The sequence below is a fragment of the Coloeus monedula genome, assembly GCF_965178545.1.
Source record: "Coloeus monedula genome assembly, chromosome: 7".
Classification (NCBI taxonomy): Eukaryota; Metazoa; Chordata; class Aves; order Passeriformes; family Corvidae; genus Coloeus; species Coloeus monedula.
In genome coordinates, this window is record NC_138787.1 from 34,822,782 (window position 1) to 34,845,797 (window position 23,016).

Here is a 23,016-nt window from a genome sequence, read left to right on the forward strand (position 1 = left end):
ATCTTACTCTTCTAATTTGAAAATATAATCCTGTGTTCCTGAGATGCAATTCTTGCTGCTGACACAAAACAGAATTTTAAGTGACCAGCATTAACAAGACTGGCCTCTTGTTTTTTTGAGAATTTGAAGAAATATTTATTTTCAGTTTCAGCATCCTTTCTGTCCTAATTTTTGTATCATATAACATTGCAGAGCAGAGGAATTAGAGATGTGGCAAATTCATTGGGAAATTAGAGAACGATTCAAAGGAAAATTTAAAAAATAACTAGGATTCCTTCAACTCTTCTAGAGTTTGTATTGGAAGCAAATTAATTTCAGATCCAGTGAGATTCTGTTCTGCACAGGCAGCAAAAGATAAGGTATTCAAAAAGAAAAAACTGAGTTTTCCTGCTACTTGAGTGGTAATCAAACACCTAGATAATGTCTTTGGAGTAAAAAAAATTAGAGCTTCAAGAAACTCACTGCAGTCATTGTGCAAAGGAAGGTTTCAGTGAAGTTTCTTTCTTCAATGATTCATTCACAGTGTAAAAAGAAAGTGATAGACTGAGTCAAACCCCTGCTGACCACTGGGGCTGTAGTGAGTTTCAATAGTTTGGATAACCAACTGGAGGAAACCAAAATGGAAAGAAAGGTTGTTAATTCCTCTTTCTGTTCAATGATCTTCCCATTTACATGTTGCTAGAAACATGTTAAACAGAGTGTATAAAAGGAAACTATTTAGTTAATTAAAACAGCTTGATGAATGCTTCAGGCTTTCAAGTCTCTCCTAATGAAATTGGATCTTTTAACCTTAGGAGACCTCCTTTTCCTTAGCTCCATTCAGGGAGCTGGTGCCTGGCAGGGTGCCCCAAGAACCCTGCAGCCATAGGCTTCCCACTGTTTCCCAAAGAGCCTTTTCCATTGCTCACCAATACTTAGCATTCAGCATTAAGGAAAATTTGGTCTCTGGCTGGAGAGAAGGGAACAGCTAATTTTGGCCAGTTGGGCCAGGGAGAGCTGTTGTGGGGTTCATCAACAGCAGGCTGGGAGGTTTCCCTTCCCTTGCTCTGACCTCCCAGTGAACCACTGGAGTTTTCCTTTCCTTTTCATTTTCCTTTTTCTTTTTCTTTTTTCCTTTTTGTCCTTTTCCTTTTCCTTCCTCTCCTCTCCTGTCCTTCTCCTCCTCCTGCTCATTCTCCTCCTCCTTCTCCTTTCCTTTTTCCTTTCCTTTTTCCTTTCCTCTCAGCTGGTAGGATATTTTCCATCTCCTGATGTGTCTGATTCCGTGATGGCTGAATGCAGTTGTGTGGGTAACAGCTTTTATCATCACTTCTGTTACAAACTCCTCAGGTCTAGGGGATTAAAACTGGAAAAGGAAGAAGTCTTAAAATTGGTTTTAATGGGTTTAAAAATGGAATTCAGTGGGTCAGAGCAAGGGAATAAAGGTAAGAGAGCTTGCTAAGGTGCCTTTTCCAAGTGTGTCTGCTTTTAATTTTTATTTGCTAAAATGTTTTTGGAAACCTTGCTCTGTGGATGATCATGATGACAGGTATCAGAGATATGCCTTACACCTGCAGAATCCTTAATTAAAAATCGTGTGCATAAATATCTGGGAGAAGGATCTGGCTGGGTGTTGCAGCCTCTCTATTTTGCAGGGTGTTTGCTCCCCCACCAGACTCCCCTCTGCTCGCAAAAGCAGCTGAAGGGCAGTGATCCAAAAGGGAGAGCTCCAACAACACCTTATCTCTTCCTTTGCACTGGGTTAGCAATTACCACTCACCTCTGCCTTGTTGTATTTGTCTGCCCTTACAGCCCAGACCTTTCAGTTTTTAACTCAAATCTACACCTGTTGAAAGACAGGGTAGAAATTTTATCCCCAGCACAATCTTCTGCATCCCACTGCATAAGGGCTTTTTCTTTTCCACTTTTCTTTTTAATTGGAGATGGAATTCTAATTGAAACATTTTGAGTGAAAACATTCCTGGACATAAATGGACAGCAAAGGAGGCGGAAATGGAATTGCTGTAACTTTAATGAATATATTCAGTTTTATTAGTTCAAAAGTAGTAACATAATTGCTTTTTCCATTCAGTGGCTGAAGAAGTTTTCACCAATAATAAATAGGATTTTAATGGAAATGGTAGAAGTGGTTATGGATGGTAATAGCCACTACAGTGTTTGCAGTTTTCAAATTAGGTCCGCATAATTGCTCATAAAAAGAAATTTCATTTGTTAAAAATCTCTGGAAACATATTGAATATGTAATGGTAGAAATGCTGCTGTCATAGGAATTATTTTCCTGTCATATTTAATAATCAGGATCTAGTCAAGTATTTAAATATGTTGCATAAACAAATACTATCTTTGGAAAACATACAAAACTGTGTTTAAAAAGTGTGCTTGAAAATATCAGTGACTGCATTTCTTAGACTTAGCAATCACATCCCTATTATACAAACAGTCTTCCCAATTAATTGCTTTTTTAACAGATTTTAGTGGTGGGAAATGAGCTAGGAATGCTGATAAATTACAAAATCTGTCTTTCTTTGTTTCTTTCTTTCTCTCTCTCTCCCTCTCTCTCGCTGCATGTCTCCTGGGCTGTGTGCTGTCTGTCCCCCCGCCTAGGCCAGATGGTGCGTGGGCGCTCTGTGCTGCTGCGGGCAGCGGGCGAGGGCAGGCCCTGCCCGGGCCAGCTCACCCAGCACAGGAGCTGCCCAGTGAAGCCCTGCTACAGCTGGCTGCTGGGCCCCTGGTCTCCCTGCATGGTCCAGGTAAGGCTTTCTCCTGTGCTCCCCGACGGCTCCAGAGCTTTCCCGTGCCTGGGGTCAATGGCAAAACCCTCGTCACGTTGTGGGATTAATTGCTGGTCATGGGCTGGAGGTGTCTCTGTGGCTGGTGAAGGTCTGTAGGGAAGAGGGGGGAAGTTCAGGAGCTGTGAACCCCTGCCCCTCATCTTCCAACCATCAGCAGCCATTCATAAGTAGTGATTCGGGTTCAAGTACTGTGTGCTCATAGAATTACTGTAGGGGATTTAGGGAGTGAATGTGTTTGACTGGGCATAGTTGTGGTGACCTATAATTTAATTACATAAGATATCTCTAACAAGAAAATAGATACACTAGACATCAAGGCAGCTTAGCCTTTTTTTATCTTTTTTTATTTCCTTTTTTTTTGGAAGGACTGTTCAGCAGGTCTTCCCCCCCAGGTCTCCAGTACAGTAGTGTTATTGTATGAAGGGCTGGTTTCTACTTTCTCCTTACGCTGGCTATCTTTTTAATGATCTAAAAATGTCTGGATTCAGTTCCAATGTGCTGTCCCTACCCTTGGCACCTGTGCTCAGCACTGGGGCCATCATTTTTTCACTGGCAGTGACTTCCATCAAGCTTGAATTGACTTTTTCTTCCCATCTGTACTTTTACTTCTCTCCTTATCTGTTAGATCACATTTCCAATATTAAAACGTTATTGGTTGGTAACCCAGTTTAAGCAGAGGTGAATCTTTCACAGTGAAGTTTATCAGGCTTCTTAAATCTGGCTTTGGTGAGATGGAGGTAGGAGAAGTGTGGTGGAAATGAGCCCTGTCTGGTCCCAGGGGACAGGACCTGTGCCAGATCTGTGGCTGCTTCTCCACATTGTATCATGTAGGAGATTGAAGCCAATAATGCACATAAAGACACACATCCCTTGTGATTTCTGCTCTGCCAATGCCTTGAATACCCACGTGATTTCTCAGTGTGGTGGAGGGACGTGTAGTGAATATGTGAGTGGCGCAATAAATACCCAGAATTTTCCCAGGTTTTCACAAATGAAATCTGGATAGTGACAGTCCAAGATCAGAGAAACAGAAGTATATTTGTATTTTCTATAATCAACAACTCATTGCAACTAGTGATGTGAATGTGGTCCTTGTATGTGCTGTACTCAGCATGTAAAACATATGTATAACATATGTATAACATAAATAGAGCAAAATGGTAGCATCAGCTGATATTTTGTCCAGCTAACGTAAGCAGATTCCGTTAAACATCAGGGAAGAGGCCTTCAACCATAGGAGCTAACAAAGCTGATAAAAGAATTAGTAGGGAAGCTGAATTAAGGCCCTAGCTTACTCCAGATAAATAACACATTGTGCAGATTAAAGTGTGCCCATCCCAAACCCAGCTAAATTTCAGCTCCGAGCGAGTAATCACAGGCTTCCATAACCCAGATACCATCCCTGCATTCAGTGAGTTAGAGCCTGCTTCTCTCCTTCAATTACCACAGAGCAGTTTCTCTCCCCTCTGCTTTGTTTTGGAGAGAAGCCATTCTATTCATGTTCACTTCTCTTTAATGAGGTGCTCAGGAATTAAATGTAGTTCATAAATACAGGGTGATTTATTCCTGTGCTTTACTGGAAAATCAGCTTAAGCCTGCATTCTAAAGAAAGCTTTCAGAAGTCCTGTTTTCAAGGATGCTTTGTGAAAGAAGGTAAAGCATCCTCTGGTAAGGCCAAAATGCATAGTGTGAAGTGTCTTCTGTAATAATAGAAATGGGACAATTAATTATAAGGCTAAAATATTTTTTTCTTGTATTATAACTGAGACTGCAATTCCTAATTGTAGGAGGACTATTTTATGCTAAATTGGCTTCATGTGAATAATTAGAGGTGTCTTCATGGTTAGGAATAGAGCCTGCTTAGTGTTCTGTGTTGCTGATTGTCACAGTATGGAAATCAGTGCATCGCTCCCCAAGTAATTGCACACATCCCAGGCACACCTGTGGCAGCATGGGGCATTTTCCTTGCATCCAGAGGAATGCAGAACTTGGGAACTGGTCAGTACATCCAATTTCAGAGGATTACAGGACATTACTTGTTTTCCTCCTAGAGCTGAAGTGGTTTACCCTGATCAGCTTAAAAAAAAAATTAGCAGTGGCTGACACTGTTGGTCATTTTTTCCATTAAGGGAATATAAGTGGAATAGCCAGGCATTATCAAACACAAGCTGGCTGACATGCCTAACAAGACTAAGAACCTTTCCTTTCTAATGGTTTTAAAAGCACTCCCTTAAATGTGATCATGCCACACTCCCTCATTAGAGAGACTTTTACCTGATTAAATGCTCATCAACCTGTGAAAGCATTGCCCAATCAACTCTTTACCTAAAATAACTGTGAACACATGAACCCCAGTAAAAGCCAAAAAGGGAAAACATTTCTTGAAGGTGCATCTGTGTGAAGCATCTCATTAGGGCTGTTACCTCCTGTCTTGTTAGTGTTATATGTGGGAAGTATCAGATGTGATGTGAGAGAAGGCTTGTGGACATGCTGCCTTACATCAGTGTGCTGAATTCCAGAGATTCCTGGCTGTCTGACACAGGAGGTGTAAACCTTCTCCTTACTTTCCTAGCAGGGTGAGCAGGGTGAGAGGTGGAGGCTCCATGCAGGTGCTGCTGGAGGGACACATACATCCTGTAGTTAGGAAACCCAGGATGAGTTCTGCATCCTCTGAAAGGTCAGCATAGGAATTTTTGCAGACAAATGGCAGGAATCCCCTGTCGAAGTCAAATTCCCACATATTTCTGCAAGGAGATCGTGACTGAAGAGGCAAATCCTGGTTCTAGGCAAACCTCAGAGGATCACACCTTCCAAAGAAGAGCATTTACAATAAAGAATTGATCCTCTGAGTTTTGAATATGTGATGGTTTCCTTTCAGTTCTCCTCTGATTAGCAGCTATTCCCTGCATCCTTAGTGTGCCATTGCTGCCACAAACTTCCTCTGGTTCCACACCAGTTAATTAAATGTATAATTTTGAGGACATGAATAATTTTGAAGATGATAAGGAAGTTAATGCAGTGCTCCTGTATTGCTTAAGACCTTTTCAAATATACCAAAAAGCATCTTCTACTGTAAGTGACAGGGTGATATTTTATCTTCTAAGTGTGTTCAATCAATTATAAAAACCCATTGGTGGTCTTGAAAGAAAGAAGGCAAGTGGAAGCTGCTGTTAAAAAGCAAATCTTTATCTTCAGGATTGTTTTGAGAATTCATAGGTTTGGAGATTTTTTTTTATTCTAAGCATTAGAAAATATGAATGTAGTTCCAATATAGTGTTATAGAAAAATGAAGACTTTGCCTGTTGCCTTTTATAGTGGAAAGTGTTGTACTGAAAAAATTTATTGTTTTGACCTATTTATTTCTCAGTATTCTTATTACTATTTATATATTAATATGTATGTAAATAATTATATACTGTTTGTAGAAGAAGAAGAAGTATATTTTTGAAAACCCTTTCTGTCTTCTCCAGTCATTTAGTCATTCTTTGGAGTCATTTCAAACTGGAAATACTGCAGTTTGATTAGTGCCCATTTCCCCCAAGAATATTCTCCCATCATCTTCTGTTCCCACCAGCCATTGCTAAGCACTCTAACCCATGGCACGAGTGTTTCACACACCATTAATCTCAGACCACAACAGAAGTTTCAGCAGTGAAACAGTAATTTAGAGCAGTAAAGTTCTAAAGTGAGCCATGGTGTTAAAACTTGGAATCTGGCTGCATACAGTAAATCTACCCTGATACTTCTTTAGGATGCTTTAGATTAGCAGCTGCTTTAGATCCAGCTAGTTATGCTCTTACTTCCATTTTATTGTGGATCTGCAACAGAAGGGAGGGAGAGAATGCAAAAGCTGCCAGGTGTGTGCAGGAGAGGCGTTCTCGAGATTCCTGCTAGCAAACCTGCTGCTGGATGAATGCACTCGGTAGGAGCCATTCTGTTCTGCAGATGAAGTCCATTATTTTAAAAGAATCCACTGCCAAGAAATCCAAAGGAGCATTTCCCTTGGTTATATAAAAGCCATGTTTCTTCCTTTTTCTTGAGTTTTGTTTACTCAATTTTGTAAAGTGCCGTTTCCGCAAGGCTTCAGGCGCACATTCATAAGGCATCATGCAGACATGAGGCACCTCAACAGCATCACAGCTCTTTATCTGATGAGAATGAAGCAATTCCAGCCTCTAGAAATAGCCTCGGTGCTTTAACTCTCAGAGCATCCTCAGCTCTTGATCATAACTTTGGCCAAGGAATATTGATTTTCCACTAAAGGAAGTCAATTGTCAGTAGTTCAGTGTATGCCTGGGTATTTCAGAACTGGGATGATGGGCATGGAGTGGCTCAGATGGAGCCTCCTTTTGCTTGTTCAAATGGGGTTTAGTGGTGACAGATGATGGCTGACTCGGGTGTGTGACACGAGTTGGTGATCTCTGTCTGCTCCCTTTAGAACATGACACAGCCCACAGTGCAGTAAGGATTTTTGCTGTGGCAGGGTTTAAATCATGTGAGTGCTCTTCTTGGGCTGTATCATCAAAGGAGGGTAGAGGAAATGTCTGTTCCTTACGGGCAGGCCCTGCTCTTGGCTTCTTCAGAGAAGCCGAAAGTGTCTGTGTTCATGTAATTGGGCATTAATTAAGAATCAGTAAATTCATTAATTTGAGTAAGACAGGAAGGACAGACCTCAAAGATGGTATTAATCCTTTATGAATGTAGCCTCTTCCACACCTTTGGTAATGACACACTTTCCTGTGTGGCCCTGCCCCTGCCTACAAGCTTCTGTAGAGAGGTGTGTAGTGGAGATCTCCATCTGCCGTCTCACAACTGGGGATACTGTTGCAAACCAAATTTGTATCTTTGAAGACTTTCATGTAGAATATACTGTGTTTCTTCTGTCATCTGCTAATGTCTTTGATGTGTGCCCCTGTTCCCTTTCATCATCCCATAGGGTGGACAGTGTGGAGATGGATTGCAAGTCCGGAACCTCACATGTGTAGTGCATGATGCATCAGTTTCTGCTACATCTGAACCAGTACAAAAGGAATTGTGTGGTGAGCTGCCATCGAAGGAAAGCGTGCTGCAGTTACCCTGCTCTGTGCCTTGCCCAGGTAAAGGGTTTGGAAGGTCACAGTGAATTTTCTGCCTGTGGTAGCTGTCTGAGGTGGACATGCTCCCATAGCTCTCAGTACTGTCAGCCCTTGCAGTACAAATCTGTGCTTCAGCAGATCAGGTAAATGCTCAGTCTGCTGTTTCTAGATCACCCGAGAAAGTCTTCCTTTGTTTTTTGAGAAAATGAGATACCCCGTGAAGCAGAAAATCCAAATATTTTGTAATACTGCATGATGTCCTAGGGATATTTCACTATTAAAGCTGTTGTATGCTTAGGTTGTTCTTATCCTTCAAGGCTAATTCTTTCTGAAAACCTGTGATTTCTTCTTTCAATGTGCAGGTGACTGCCACCTGACAGAGTGGTCAGAGTGGAGCTCCTGTGAGCTCACCTGCATCAATGGCAGGAGCTTTGAGACAACTGGGCGCCAGTCTCGATCCAGGGCCTTCATCGTCCAGTCTCCGGAGAACCAGGAGAGCTGCTCCGGACAGGAGATGGAAACACGGCCTTGCTCAGGTAGCTCAGCCACAGCGCTGCTTCCTGCCTGTCAAGAATTTATCCTGGGTTTGTTGCAAGGTGAAGAGTAACTGGTGTTGATGTTGCAGGAGGGAAGTGTTACGACTACCTGTGGCAAACCAGCCTTTGGCGAGACAACGTGCGCACGGTGTGGTGTCAGCGCTCAGACGGAGTGAATGTCACAGGTATGTCCCCGAATGGCCTCGCACACTTGGGAATGAAACGTCTCCACACTGGCTTTTCTGCTTCTGCATCTGTTGCTCAGAGGGAGTTGGGCATCCTTCCTCGCTCTTCCAGAATTTCAGTTTGGATCTGTGTGTAGAAGGACAGGTGGGAGCTCACCAGCCTTGCTGTCAGCTCAATGTCACACATGTATTACACAGGAGTATTTGGGCTAATTGCCCTTACTGTCAAGCTGGTCATGGGCAGAAATGAGTGCACACATAATAAAGGCTTGCCTGGGCTGGCTTGCACAGCCCTCAGTTCAACCTTCCTGTGGCGGTGGAGAGCAGAAGAGAACATCACACGCGTGTAAGAGACCCCATCTTCTGTACCTCCTCTTCTTTTCAAAACACAGGCATCTCAAGTCACTCAAACTGCAAGATTCCTGCTGTTGCCGTGACCTACAAATTCTGCCTGTGCAGGATGAAAAGGGAAATTCATGGCCAGAACTTTGCAGCTCCGTGAGAGATTGACAAAGGCAGTAGGGCTGCGTATCCATGGGATGTCTTTCAATATGCACAGGGTAAATGAGGAGAGAGTGGAAACGAAAATGCAGATGTTCATGTCTGGTTCTATTTATAATGACTAGTTAGGATAATAACAAAAGTGTTAGGTGCAAAGGTTGCCAAGTATTTAAGAACTCATGAACGTGTTTTTATTCCTACAGAAGCACAGGCTTTCCCAAGTGAGGATGGGCAAGGGCGTTAACGTGGATTATGTCTTTTTATGTAGATAAGACATTAATGAGGACACAGAAGATCTGCATCTAATTCCTGATTCTGTCCCCAACTTCCTATGTGGCCAGTGGCAAATTGCTTAAATCTGTATATCTCTGTTCTCCATTAACTAGATGGGTATGATAATAATTCCCTGCCTTGTTAAGGCAAATTAATTAATGCGATGCCTACAGATATTATGCTAATATGCTTAATAGACTAGTATTTAACTACATAAAATAAGCAAGCAAGCACTTCTTACACTGTGGTGATCCAAGATGAAAACATTTAGAAACATGCCCTTGAAGGCACTCAGTATTTTCTTTTCCAGGAGGGTGTCCTCTTCGGACGAAACCTGCCGAAGTCTGGCACTGCAGCCCGGCGTGCAGGAAACCCTTCTCCTACTGCACACAGGTAACTGCTCGATGCAGAGCAGGGCTGGGAAATTAACACTGCGAGATCTAATCAATTAGATTGCGTCTTAGATTGCATTCCAGGACTCAGAAGATAGTTTAGTGTGTCCGTGGTACCACCTGGAGGAAGTTGTGGGAATTTCATCCTGAAAGGAAACCGTGAACCTGCACAAACGAGTGATGGCAGTATTTATGTGGTGTTGCACATCTGGGTTTGTTCTGTGGAGGGGTTTTGGGACTTCTTGGTTTAATTTTCATTGAATGCTGTTGTACTTTTCTATAGAAAAGGGGCTTTTTAAAACTTCTGTAAAAGAGGAGATAAAGGAACATCAATCACCTGTTCAGATCAAGATTATCAGACCCTCAGACAGACATTAGAGATATAAGACAATCAGCAAAGGAAAACAATATAAAAAAAACTGGTTTAAAATAGAAATCCAGAAAATGGAGTATCTATTTAGCAAACCACAGACTTTTAAAAAACCTCAAGAAGAAACTGCTTAGTCTGATCCAGGGTAGTGGATATTTGGTCATAAGAAAGCTTCATTTTAGATAGCCCTGTGAAATACCAGAGTGGAAACACATGAGGAGGGTTTGGGTCTGAAGGGAGATTGATTTTGGTTTGTCTGTTCTATTGCCCAGCAGGGTCAGTGGGGAAGTTGTTACTGACAAGAGGAGCTTGCCACAAATTCCTGTTACTAAGCCTGTTGGGATGAAAATGTTTATATGTTGGACTTCTCTATAATTACTCACTCTTCTTCAACCAATTCCCCAAACATATTTGGTTTTTTTTGAACTGAAATGGGCTTGCAGGCACCAGTTCCTGACTGGCTTGGTTTGGAGGTGGTGAATTGGTGTGTGCTGGTTATACCTTGCAGTTTGTTCATGCTTTCCCTACAGTGTGCACTGTTCTGTGGGAGGGCACTGTTTGGTTTAATGCTGAATTCCCTTTTATCTCCCAGAGGGGAGTCTGCGGCTGTGAGCGGGGATATACGGAAGTGATGAGATCAAATGGTTTCCTGGATTACTGCGTGAAGGTACCGGGTTTAGAAGATAAGAAAGCTGATGTTAAGACCATTGCCGGAAAAAATAAACCTGTCAACTCCAAAATGCATGACATTTTCAAAGGATGGTCTATTCAACCTTTTAATCCAGGTGAAAAACTTAAATATGAATAGAATAGATTGTCTTTAGAAGGTGTCTGTAGAGGAAGGGTACAAGCTTTGTAGATCATAACATCAGAGATTGTGTCTGGGAGCTGCAGAGCAACCTCCTGGTTTCCAGCTCGCATGCTGTCTTTCATGCCTTCGTGCCTGTACAGAGGAATCACAATCTCTTATGTTGAGAGATAGCAAAGACAGAATGAAGCAATAATATTTTGCAAAAGTACACTCATATGTGATTTGGGGGGATGTTTAGAACTATTATCTGATGATGTTTCTAGAAGTAATATGTTTGGACTAGGAAAGATATTGATCACTAGCACTTCAGAAGTTTCAGAGCAGGAAGTGCTTAAGATTTCATTAAAGAAGACATTGGTTGTTTCTTGCCATATTTCAAAAATATATTAAAAGAATAGGGTAGAAAGTGTAGAGTTTATCTTCAGTGTTGAAGTTAAAACATTAAAAGCGTCCCACAAAGGCAGACAAGCTGCTGTGCCCAAGCAGCTCGTCCCAGGTGGATTTTTGACATCCACAGCATAAATCCTTCCCACTTGGACCCATGGACTGGATGTGCTCAGACTGGTCTGCTATTGTTGCAATAGCTGATTCCCATTTGGACTGTTGTTTTGAAGATGAATTAATCCAAAACAAATTTCTGAAATGCAAATAGACTTTAAAAATGGGAAGCAAATGTGTCAGGCACATCAGGTTTTACTGAAATGCATCTGTTTTCCTTGTGTTATAAAATACTGGCAGTGCAGTTCTTCCCCTTCTTCTGGTACCTGACATTGCATTTGTTTGCAATTAGTTCCTAATGAACACGAGACTTCAGAAAACATGTAACGAAAGGTTCTGTTAGGGGCTTCAGGGGGCCATAATTCTGTCTGATATATGTGAGCACACTTTGAATGTTACATTTACATATTTGATTTGCAGACAGTGGTTAACCTTTGCGTTGACAGTCTCTGGGCTCAGAGAGCTCAGTCCAAAGCCTTTTAAAGTTGGCTGCTTTTCGATCAAACCCTTCATCCAGTTCACCCACACAGTTCACCAGCAGTTTGAGTCACAGGTTTGAGGTTAATTGCCTTTTTGTCAACATCCCTGACCCTCTGTAGGTTGTCTTACTTAGGTGTCATCTCTTTGGTTGGTACCTTTATGGGGTTAGAAAAAGGGAGGGAGGCACAGGTAGGTGCTGCAGTCCTCTCTTTTTTGTCTTTTTACATTTGAGTCTGCAGCCCCAAAAGCTTCTGGAGAGCTTTACCTCAGTGAAACGTCTGTGAGCCAACTCTCACCCAGGGTCTGCAAAAGAAGTAGTGACTGAGGAACTTTTACAGAACATGGTGTTGCTTAATTTTAGGGCAGAAATGTTATAGAAACAATACATGGGAAAGGAATAAAGGTGCTCCATGTGTTCTAAGTGTATTACCAACCCCATGGCATCCTGCAGTTAACTCCTCAGTCTGAATGTGCTCTTCAGACCCCATTCTCAAGGCTGGTGCTCTTCAAATCATTCCCCTTTGTCTAACTTCACGACAAAATGTGTAATTACTCCCCTCAAAGAGGCTCTCAGGCTCACCAGTCTGGGGTTTGCAGTAGTTACTGCTGGCTGAGCGAGGAAATCACTGTTACCTACCTGTTCTGCTCTTGATAGCAGGTCTGTGGTGAGAGCTGCTGTATGGATGGCATTTAACACCCTGCAGCACCGCAGTCCTTGACATTGTGTTGGTCAGTGAAAGTATGTGTGCCTTCTCCAGCTAATCTGTGATTGCCCTTCCTGTTTACAGTTTGGAACACTAATTTTATTTTGATTTAATGAGGCTGATGTTTTTGTTCTTCTAAACGCTCTACAGGAGTGCACAGAACTGATTTCAAATCAGGCTGTGCTTTTCTCTCTTAACCACACTCTGAGAGGCCAGAGTTCAGGTACAGAAACTTTTCTTCAACTTGAGAGAAAATTTAAATAACATTGTGTAAATTGTCAGATGACATGGTCCAGTGCCTTTCTGCTGGGGATGGAGAGCAGAGCTGCCTTCACAGCAGACATGCTGTGACGCCTTTATGTGGCTGTGACAGTCCCCTTGCAGGATTGCTAAATGTTTCTTGGCCATCTCCAGTTGAGAGGTCAACAAATTTCATACCTAGACTTCAGCAAAATAACCCAAACAAACCAACCCGGACCTGATGAATTGAACAGAGCTCTTCTCTCATGGGAGATAGTCTGCAAGTGTTTTATGGAGCAGAGAAAATCTGTGAGAGGTACTCACCCTTTCCACAAAGCCTGGAAGAAAAATGAGAAAGAATGGGATCTGATTAAATGTGTTTCCCTTTGAAAAAATTCGTCATTCAAACATAAAATGAAAACCAGGCTCAGTGATTGTCCCTCTCACTTGACTGAATTTGAAATGGCCTCTCTCAAACCGTGTCTGTGGGCACAGCACAGGTTCCTGTTCCTGCCTCCAGTGTGTTTTTGCAGCTCTGTTGCTGTGAATCAGCTCAGGCTGCTGCTGCATGGAAAGGTACCAAACCTGCTGCTCCCTACAGGGAAAGCTGTCCAGCCAGTTCAGAGAGAGGAACAGAAGTATTGGTCTTTCAAAAATTGCTGTTATTATTAATGCAAAGCTTGTAAATAAGGATCTGTCCAAGTAAAGTGTTCTGAGACAAGGGAATGTTTGAACAGACTCAAGCCCACATGTGCATGGAGGGGTTCTTGCAGGGGTCCTGGGTCACTGCAGCCCAAACAGCCCAGTTCACAGCCTTACCTTGTCTTAAAGCCAGTTTTGTCTCCTGCTCCTGTGGCCCAACCAGAAAGTCCTTTCCCAGCTTTATCCCTCTTACTATTACAAAGCCTATTCTTGTTTTTATTCTAAGCTGAATTTATTCCCATTTGTTGCCCGCGTGTTTCCCAGTTCTAAGCAGCTTTTCCACTCGTGCTTGCTGGTGTTTACCCCAACTGACCCTCAAGTATTTATGGAGAACAATCCCATCCCTTCTCAGCCCTCAGCTAAACACATCAGGTGTTGCCTGTGTCTGCCTGGGTCAGCTCAGCATTGAACTGCCTCTGCCAAGGCAGCCACTGGGCTCTGGAGGGAATGTTACCCCAATTATCCCATGTCCCTGCCCCTTTCCATTAAAGTTTTGTCTTTAAAATGATGGATTTTTTTCAGAAATCCTCTTTGCTATCAGAAATATAGGGTTTATGGGTTACTCCCAGCCAGCCCTTGCTGTGTTCCCCATCAATGATGCTCCTAATTTCTCTTTACTTGATCTCTTAAAACTTTGTGTATTTTAGAATAAAGTCTTTTATTCTCTCCTCTTCTACCTCTGTCCTTTTTCCTCGTCTTCCAACAGATGGTAAACTGAAGATATGGGTATATGGAGTATCAGCTGGTGGCTTCTTTATCATTGTTTTCCTGATTTTTACATCCTACCTGATGTGGTGAGTATGGCAGGTATTTTGTCCTTAAATAAAAGCTAGTTTGCTTTTTTTTAAATAATCCAAGATACATCACAACACTGCATTGCAGGTATTTAATGCTCAAGGCTTCAGGAAAGGATGGAAGCTGGACTGCCTAAATGTCTTCATTTGGCCCCTACCTCGGAGTAATTAAAACTCTCCAAACTGTAAATGTTAACAGCCATTATTGGGAAGAAGTTTGGTGGCCATGCAGGGAAAGAATTATTTTTGGTTATCAATAGGCCCTTATATTTATTCAGACTTCTGCTGGGATTAGAAAGGGGTTTTATTGTATTCTTCAAAAAAAGATAAAGTAAAACTGAAGAAAGGCAAGGAGAGTGATTGGAACACGGAGCTGGCTTCTGCTCAAGGAAGGACTAAATAGAATAGGGACATTCAGTTGAAAAATGATGTTTGATGTGGGAATACAATAGAGATCTATGAAATCATGAATGGGGGAGGAAAGGGTGCTATGGAATTTTTATTTCCCACAATAAAAGAAGTAGGAGGCATCTGATGAAATGGTCGTTTAAAATAAACAAAAGATATTATTTTTCACACAGTGCATTATTACCTTGTGAGCTTGCTGCTGCCAGGACTGTGCATGCCAGGAAGATAAATGGATTCAGAGATGGCATAAGAGTTCATGGGAGATTGGGTCTCTTGGTGTTAATTGTGGTTTTTTGGCTGTTCGCTACAGCTCAGAAAATCCCTAAATAGGTTTTTGCAGTGAATACATCAGGTGAAAACATGTCCTGTGTCTAAAGCTGCTCCCACCAGCCATTGTTAAGGACAGGGTGCCTGGTCTGCACCTTTAGTCCAGGGGGTCTGGGGTTTTACTGGGGGTGAGGAGTGTCTGCCCTCCTCCAGCAAAGCCTTACTCGGGCAGGGGAGGTGAGCCCAGCCTTACAGAGCTCGCGCTGCTCTCCCTGCTTTGAATATTTGGAAAGGTGTTGCTTTTGATGCCTCTGGGAGGACAGGAAGGGAGAAGTGGGAAGCATCCAGGTGTCCTGCAATTCCCCAGGATTTGGCCTGAACTTAAAAACATTCCTGGTACAAGCTGGCCCAGGCCCTGTCAGACCAGGGCAGGTAACCAGAGAGTCACAGCTCTGGCCTGACACCATCCCTGCCCTCTTTCATCCGACAGTTTATTCCCTCTCACTCCCTTAGTCTTTCTCTCAGCCTCTCTCTTGGGTTAAAAGCTCAAATAACAGCTTAGGAGCTGCAGTTCCCTTATTTTCCAAGCCATGTAGCTCCATTTCTCTGTGGCTTCACAGCAGAGGATACAGAGGATTTTTTAAATAACATTACACACTTCTCCATCACTTGGAGGCTGCTGAGGAAATGCATTTCTCAATACTAATTATTGTTGCCTCAATACCGTGCCAAAGAAAAATGAGAATATCCCACTCCCAGGCAGCTCATGCTCTGATTTTTCTGTGAGGTGTTCCTTATTTTGTCAGCTGTGAGAAGAGATGGGAGACAAATGTGCTTTATATCCTCTGCAGGTGGGCAGCACAGCTGGCTGCCCGTTTCTGGCAGGCTGTGTGTCCATACCACACACGTGAGAGCACACCAGAGGGGCCGTGTGGTGCCGCCCCGTTACAGCTTTCAGTGGCCACTGTGGAAAGTTGACTTTTTTAATTGAAGTTTGGGGGTTGATGATGTTTCTGAGCTTGTTACTGTTTGTAATTTTGTCTTCCAAAATGCTTTTCTTGCAGCAAAAAAACGAAGCAGCATCAAAGCCCTCCACCACAGCAGAAGCCTCTAACCCTGGCCTACGATGGAGACATTGATATGTAACATAGACAAGAAATCCAAATGTAGACATCAACTGCCTTAACTGCTTTCTTTTTTGGAACTCTCTGACTTCTCAGTTTTTTGAGGAATCTCCTGATGTATAATATCCTGGGCAGAACAGAAGTATTGCAAGCTGAGAATTTTGCCACCTCTTTGTTAACAAAAAATGGAGTCAAAAACTTGGATCTTCTGAAACTTTTCTGAAGAGACCAGAAATTACATCTCTTCCTGTTGAACAATGGGAATAACCAAACAAGAGAGAATCTACAGACATCAAAAGGAATTAGTTAAAAAAAAAAAAGGCATGACAATCCCAAGGAAAATGTGACATTTACTGTAAATGACAAGTTTGACACAGCATCATTATGCACTATATTAGTGCAGGGTTCTTTATTCGTCACATACTTCAACAATGAGTTTTCTAGTGTTTACATTTCGTTCAAAGACTTAAAACCAGATCATGTATTTTGAGAAATGCAAGGAAGAATGAGTTGAAGTGTCTGAAGTTATCAGGTTTTTTAAAGTTTCTTCCTTCTTATCCTGTTTTCTAGTCTGGAATATGATTTTGCTTCATTTCCACCTACAAGACAGAATAAGAATTGTTATGAAAAAGCATAGGTGGTTTCTTAACCAAGAATATTTTTTAAAGAGCTGAGTAGATAGGTGTTTTGATGAATGGCTAGAGGATTTGATTGTTTAAAAAGGATTTTAAATTAAATTAAACCATGTAGATACATTATGGCCAGTTTAAATTGTTATTCAGTTTAATTAAAACAAACTCTGCTTTTGTATTTAAATTTTCTTATCTGAAATATTTATAAATTCCTTTTTTTGAATTTAATTACCTGACCTCATTTAATATGCATCAAACACAAATGCAGTTTGTAGAAGGTCTTGCTTTTTTAAATGTTTCAGAACCACTGAGAAGTTACATGTCGTAAAAATCTGGGAACATTTGAAGAGGGTAAGTGTTTATAATAGTGTGTGTTGCAAGTAAGAAAGTGCCATCTTGTGGTATTGACTTGTATTTATAAGCAAATAAAATGCTAAAGAGAGTGAGGAATTTGCTTCTGGTATGTTGAATTAAATGTGTGTAAACAACTCGTGTTATTAGTCATTTACTGGGTCTGAGATTGGCTTTGGATTTCAGACTCCCCTGGCATTATTTAGTGCTGCAGTGATTAGTGGGAGAAAGAGTACAGACAAGTACAAGTCGAGAGAATAATTGCAGATCTGGAGAATGCTTGGTCTTATTTTTAACTCAATGCTGCTGCTTATTCCAATGATCAGAAGAGAAAAAGAAGAATTGTTACCAGCCCAGCAGCTGTGTGGTCCTTCCCCATCCAAAGGTACCTGGATCATCACAACACATGGGTATGACAGGGGCACAAGGCATTGCTCATCTTGTCGTGTTGTTATTCACAGCTTTGTAAAGTGGTTTAAATGTTATGGTTTTATTGAAAAAATGATGGAATTGTAGACAGGTTTCCTCTCCTAGGTTGGGATCCCAGCCATCCATCTGGCATTGCTCCTGCAGCATCAAGTTGAAATGGTATTGTGCCGCTCAGGCAGGGTCAGGAATGTGCTTTTCTCGTCTGTCATTACAAAGAAAGTCTGGTGGAATTGTGAGGGGAAATTTTCTCACATGTTTCTGGCCCTGAAGATGTTCTGCTGGCCCTGCTTTCCACCTTAGAGCTATAACTGCTTATGGAATATAAAGCAGCATCTGGTATTTCCTGGTAACATTGGGGTCCTAATCTTTTTTTAGCAGTGCCTTGTAGGGAACCATTGAGTAACATCTACAGAGGAAGAATTACAAGGGGAATAATGATCTGGCGCCATTAGGAACAACACTGACAGATCTTAATATGTTTCATCTGTGGGACACAATGTCAGCAGAGTGGTACTCTCTGAATAATGAAGGAATAAACTCAATTAAGCATGCTGTTCAGCAAGGCATTGAACTGGGAAAGTTGGTGTAATAACAGCCAAAATGACAGCTGCAACATGTTGGTCATTGCCCTCAGCATCAGGGTAAATTACAGTCCAAACTGTGATGAAGGGAAGGCTCTGGGGGAACCTCAGAGCACCTGCCAGTACCTAAAGGGAGTACCAAGAGAGCTGGAGAGCGTTTGGACAGAGGCATAGAATGAGAGGATAAGGGGGAATGGCTTCAAACAGAGGGCAGGTTTAGATGAGATATCAGGAATAAATTTTCCTGTGAGGGTGGTGAGGCCCTGGCACAGGTTGTCCAGAGAAGGTGTGGAGGCCCCATCCCTGGAAGTGTTCAAGGCCAGGCTGGATGGGGTTTGGAGCAAGCTGGTCTAGTGGAAGGTGTCACTGGCCACAGTAGGGGGGTGAACCTTTAAGTTCCCTTGTGACCCAAACTGTTCCGTGATTCAATGACTCTGTGTCCGGTGCGGGAGATGTCAGATCCTGGGGGAGGCCAAGAGCTCCAGATGCAACACTGCAAAGTGTGTTCATATTGAGGAGATGGACTGGGGGGTGTGGTTCAGTTTGGGGCCCTTCTCCTGCTCTGTGTCCCTACCTGTGCACCTTCTGGCCAAGAGGGACTGGCCACGGTTCCCGCTGGGGCTGGGCACTGCTTGAGAGTTGGTGGATGGGGACAAGAGACAACATCTGCTGCAGAGCTGTTGCAGGTCAGTGGTGCCCTTTAGGGAGTTGTTCAGAAATGCCCAGGAAATGAGTGCACCTGTTTGACTTTGTACAATAAAATAGAACAGCGGGGAAGGCTCGTGGGGCTGCTGTTGGAGGCAGTGGCTGCTGGCTGTGCGCTGCCTGCCGGCGCGTGTGCGAATCCGTGTCTGCTCCTTGTCCAGCTTGGACAGCATGGTGATTCAAATGTCACAAGGTAATTGCATGTATTTGATAGTTTGGGATTGAATTAAGCTGTGAAATTGAACCAGTGGCCCTGCAGGGTCCATGAGGCTGAGAATGCAGCATAGTGCAAAACCAGGAATCAGTCGTTCAGACAGATACCAAGGTTATTGCTCTTTGTAAGAGTCCTGGATGTCCTGCTGGGGGGGATTCCCAGCCTCCTGTGGGAGCACTGGAGTCAATTCCTGCCTTTTATTGTCCAAACTGGGTCATGACATGGAGAAGGGATTGCTCCCAATTCCTGCCTATTTGGGATTTCTAAACCTTTTGCTGAAGTAGCTGGGGCTGGTGCTGTCCCATGCTGAAGACAGGAGAGAGGTCTTGGTCCCTCAGGAAGGTAATTCCTCTGCTCCCAGCTCAGGCATCCCATCAACACCGTATGTGTTGTGTGATTGTGAGTGAAAGCATCTGTGGGTGAAGAATGTCTTCCTGATATCTAATCTAAATTTACCTTCTTCAAAGCCATTCTCCCTTGTTCTATTGCTCCACACCCCTGTCCAAAGTCCCTCTCCAGCTCCCTTGGAGCCCCTCTAGGCACTGGAAGGGGCTTTAAGGTCTCCCCAGAGCTTTCTCCAGCATGAACAACTCCAACTCTTTCAGCCTTTCTCCATAGCAGAGGTGCTCCAGCCCTCTGTATTTTTTCTAAATGTGTAATGTAATTTGCACTTGTGAGTGGAAGGAGAAATGTAGTTTAAATACAATTTTAAGGTTCGTTTTCAGTTGGGAGGTCATAATGCAGAAAAAAATTGCCTCACTCGGGACCTTTTGAAAGATGGATCAGGCTACCTGATGTATTAACGTGCCTCAGGACAGATTATGGTTCTGTCTGGTTTAAAATGTAATTTAAATGAATGAACTTCCCCATCTTACAGCTGTGACATGCACCTGTCCTGGACAGGAGCTTGATTTATATCACCTTTGTGAAGATCTATCTGAGCTGAGGCTGTTACGTGCTGTCCATATGGATGTGCTCCTTGATTCCCAGAGCCACGACCTGGCAGGTGACTCTGTTACTGTCACTTAGCTGCTGACATGACTTGTGCCACCCGCCATGCCATTAAGCTGTTGCGGTGTCACACGACCTGATCCCTAATGCTTGCAACGAGCTGTGCCTCCTGCTCCTGTCAGACATGGAAGATAAAGGAAGTCCCAAGTAATTCCTCCTGGCCTTTTCTGGGGTGGGACGTGTCAGGGAGCTGTTACTGCTTGAGAGAGTTGTACAGCTGTGAGGTTGCCTTAGAGAAATCTGTTTGACCCACCGGGATAACCAGGACTAGAAACATCAGTGTGAAAACCCGAGGCATTTGCATGAAGTGCCACTGGATAAATGGAACCACACACAGTCATTTCTTGTTCCTGCCTGGTAGAAGTGAAAGAAGAGTCTTGCTGTGAAATGTGATAGCAAGGGACCCTGCTCTGCCTTGGAACAGGTTATTACTTAGCCACGCTTTGTGATTTGGTTATATTCTGTTTGGGGGAGAAGAGTAGATTTGGAGGAATAGTTATAACAATAATCACAGCGATGGGATGCTTTCTGTGTGAAATTTTAGTGTGTGCCCTTTCATCCTGCAGTCTAAGAGAGTTTATTCATATTTTTAAATGCAAACCAGTGGTAAAATGGTCACATATGAAATGTCTGAGAAAATAACCTAAACCCCTATATTTACAGTTATTGGTAATTGTGCTCATTTACTTTGATTACATGCTTTGTTACAATTGTGTCTAGGATGGGCTGTAGGCAGATAGATGGGTTAAAGCAATTTATGGGATTTATCCTCCCTGTGAAGAGAGGTTTTGATGGAATGAAAAATCAGATTCAGTTTCTTCCAATAAGGAAAAGTGTTACTATTCTCCTTTGCTTCATGAAAGTTCACCTGAATGTTATGAATGCTGGGGTTGTCACACACCAACATGACATTTGGAAAAAACTCTTCAGATGTAATACAGTGAAGAATCTTCTGACAGCACATGGGTAAAGTGGAGCACCCAATATTCATTTTGCAGATGAGGAAGATGGCATTCATAATTTTATATTTTTTGGGTGCAATCAGGCTCCTACCCCATGTGAGCAGGCTTCAAGTAGCTGTTCTTGCAGAGGTGTCCAGGCAGATGACTGCAGCCCAGAAATGGCATTTCCAGGATGCTGCTGTTGCCCAGTGGTCACAACACTGTGCAGCAGCAGGATTGGGCCGAGGAATGATGTGACATTTCCTCTCTCCATTGCAAATAACCTTTGGTAACTGTTCTGGAGCTCGGGTTTAGCAGGAATTCACATATAGTTAATGCTGCTTCTCTGTCACTGTTGTAACTGAGGTGGCAAGGGAGTGGTGTGTCTGATCTAAAGTCAGTAAACGATTCTTATTGACTTCATTTAGAGATGATCAGACCATTCATAGGTTGTTATCTGCTGCTTAGAGTTTTCCACCTTCACTGGGCTTTGTGTATGTGAGTTCATTGATCCTTAAACAGCTCGTGTGGCAAATTAAGTGATTTAATTACAAATTTTCATTTGCTTTCTACGTTACAAGTCAATTTAACTGAGTGACTGGACTAGAGATGAACATCCCAGCAATTGATAGGACAGAGCAGGGAGAGATGCAAATGTTCCCTGAGAAACATGGTCTGTGGCTGCTCTTCCGTAGTGGAAGGCTTGAGCTTCTTGGCTTGTGTCCTCTGAGTACGCCAAATATATCAAAATTTACCTTAGTGAAGTACTTGGGGTGTACCTGAGGATGGAAATCCAGGATTGTTTCAATCATGGGATGCAACAGAGTTTCAATTTATGGTCATCCATGCTTTGAGAAAAGCATTTGTGTCAGTCAGCATCTGTGTTTTTCCTGTTTGTAGTGGATGTTTTAAATCTTTCCTCTGATGAAACAGAAGCCTTGTGCTGCAAGCAATTGAAAGTAGGACTTTGGAGAAGGGATTCCACTGTGACAGAGTGTTTTTTGTTCCAACAAACACTACACAGAACTTGTGGGTGTTGTTGCACAGCTGAAGCACCAGTGAAGTGTTTGTTTTGAGAGATGTAAGAAGGGCATTTGCTGAAACCTTGACACTGTGTATGAGCCATCCCTGCCAGTGACAGACATACTGAGGGACTGCCAGGGAGAGTCACAGCAGAGCCAGGTCATACCAGAGCAATGTACAGAGATCTCTTGTTTTCTCTAACAGCCCCACACCATGTTTTTAACTGGGTGAACCGCTTCATCTCCCAGTGTCTGACACTCCTGGAGCAGAGAAAATGGGCTTTTACAACTCAGTGCAGTCCTAGCTCTGGTTTCTATTGCAAGGGGCTGTGCCTGATGGGTTCAGCAGAGCAGCATCAGACACATACATCTCTATAAGCTGTGCCCCGTGCCTGACGGCCGCGCTCTGCAGTGACAGCAGTGACATTCAGGCAGGTTTCTCATTGCTGGGAAGAATCGGGAGATTGCTGCTTCTCTGGTAGGGATGGGCTGAAAATATCACTTCATATACTGAATTCAAGCAGCTGATGGAGCCTGTTGAAGAGAGAATTGAGATGAAAAGCTGTAATGCAGATGTGTCACAGCACGGTTGGGCTGTCACTCCGTTTCTTTGTATGATACGTCGGATCCACAGTAATTAATTTTAGATGCAGTCTCTATTACTGCAGAGTGGTAACTTGAAGTATTTACTACTTTATTTGCTTCATGCCAAGTGAGATTTCACTCAATTTGTCATTAGAAACACTGTTCTCTTCTGAGGAGAGAGTATATTTACATAAACTGCTCTCCAGTAATTCTGTGTTTTCTGCAGGAGTAGATTACACGCATAAAAATCTGCTGATGATCCTCTGGGACTGAAGACAGATGTTGGGGAAAAAATAGATCTGTTCATTGCCCTCAGTGAGCTGTAGAAAGGCCAAAGAGATCCAACTCCCATTCCTCTGTCACTCCTCTGCTTGCAGTGTGAATCCTCATTGA

General features: G+C 42.8%; 1 protein-coding gene across 1 annotated transcript in view; it reads left to right on the plus strand.

Moving 5' to 3' along the window:
• Nucleotides 1–16,174, plus strand: part of THSD7B (thrombospondin type 1 domain containing 7B) — a gene marked incomplete at both ends in the record, with an annotated part of 242,972 nt that extends 226,798 nt beyond the window's left edge. Inside the window, 9 exons of the mRNA XM_082285365.1 lie at nt 2,605–2,750; nt 7,729–7,888; nt 8,230–8,403; nt 8,493–8,588; nt 8,981–9,086; nt 9,650–9,755; nt 10,717–10,909; nt 14,266–14,353; nt 16,093–16,174. Of these exons, the coding sequence (XP_082141491.1) occupies nt 2,605–2,750; nt 7,729–7,888; nt 8,230–8,403; nt 8,493–8,588; nt 8,981–9,086; nt 9,650–9,755; nt 10,717–10,909; nt 14,266–14,353; nt 16,093–16,174 (1,151 nt within the window). The remainder of the gene's footprint in view (nt 1–2,604; nt 2,751–7,728; nt 7,889–8,229; nt 8,404–8,492; nt 8,589–8,980; nt 9,087–9,649; nt 9,756–10,716; nt 10,910–14,265; nt 14,354–16,092) is intronic.
• Between the last annotated feature and the right edge of the window lie 6,842 nt (nt 16,175–23,016).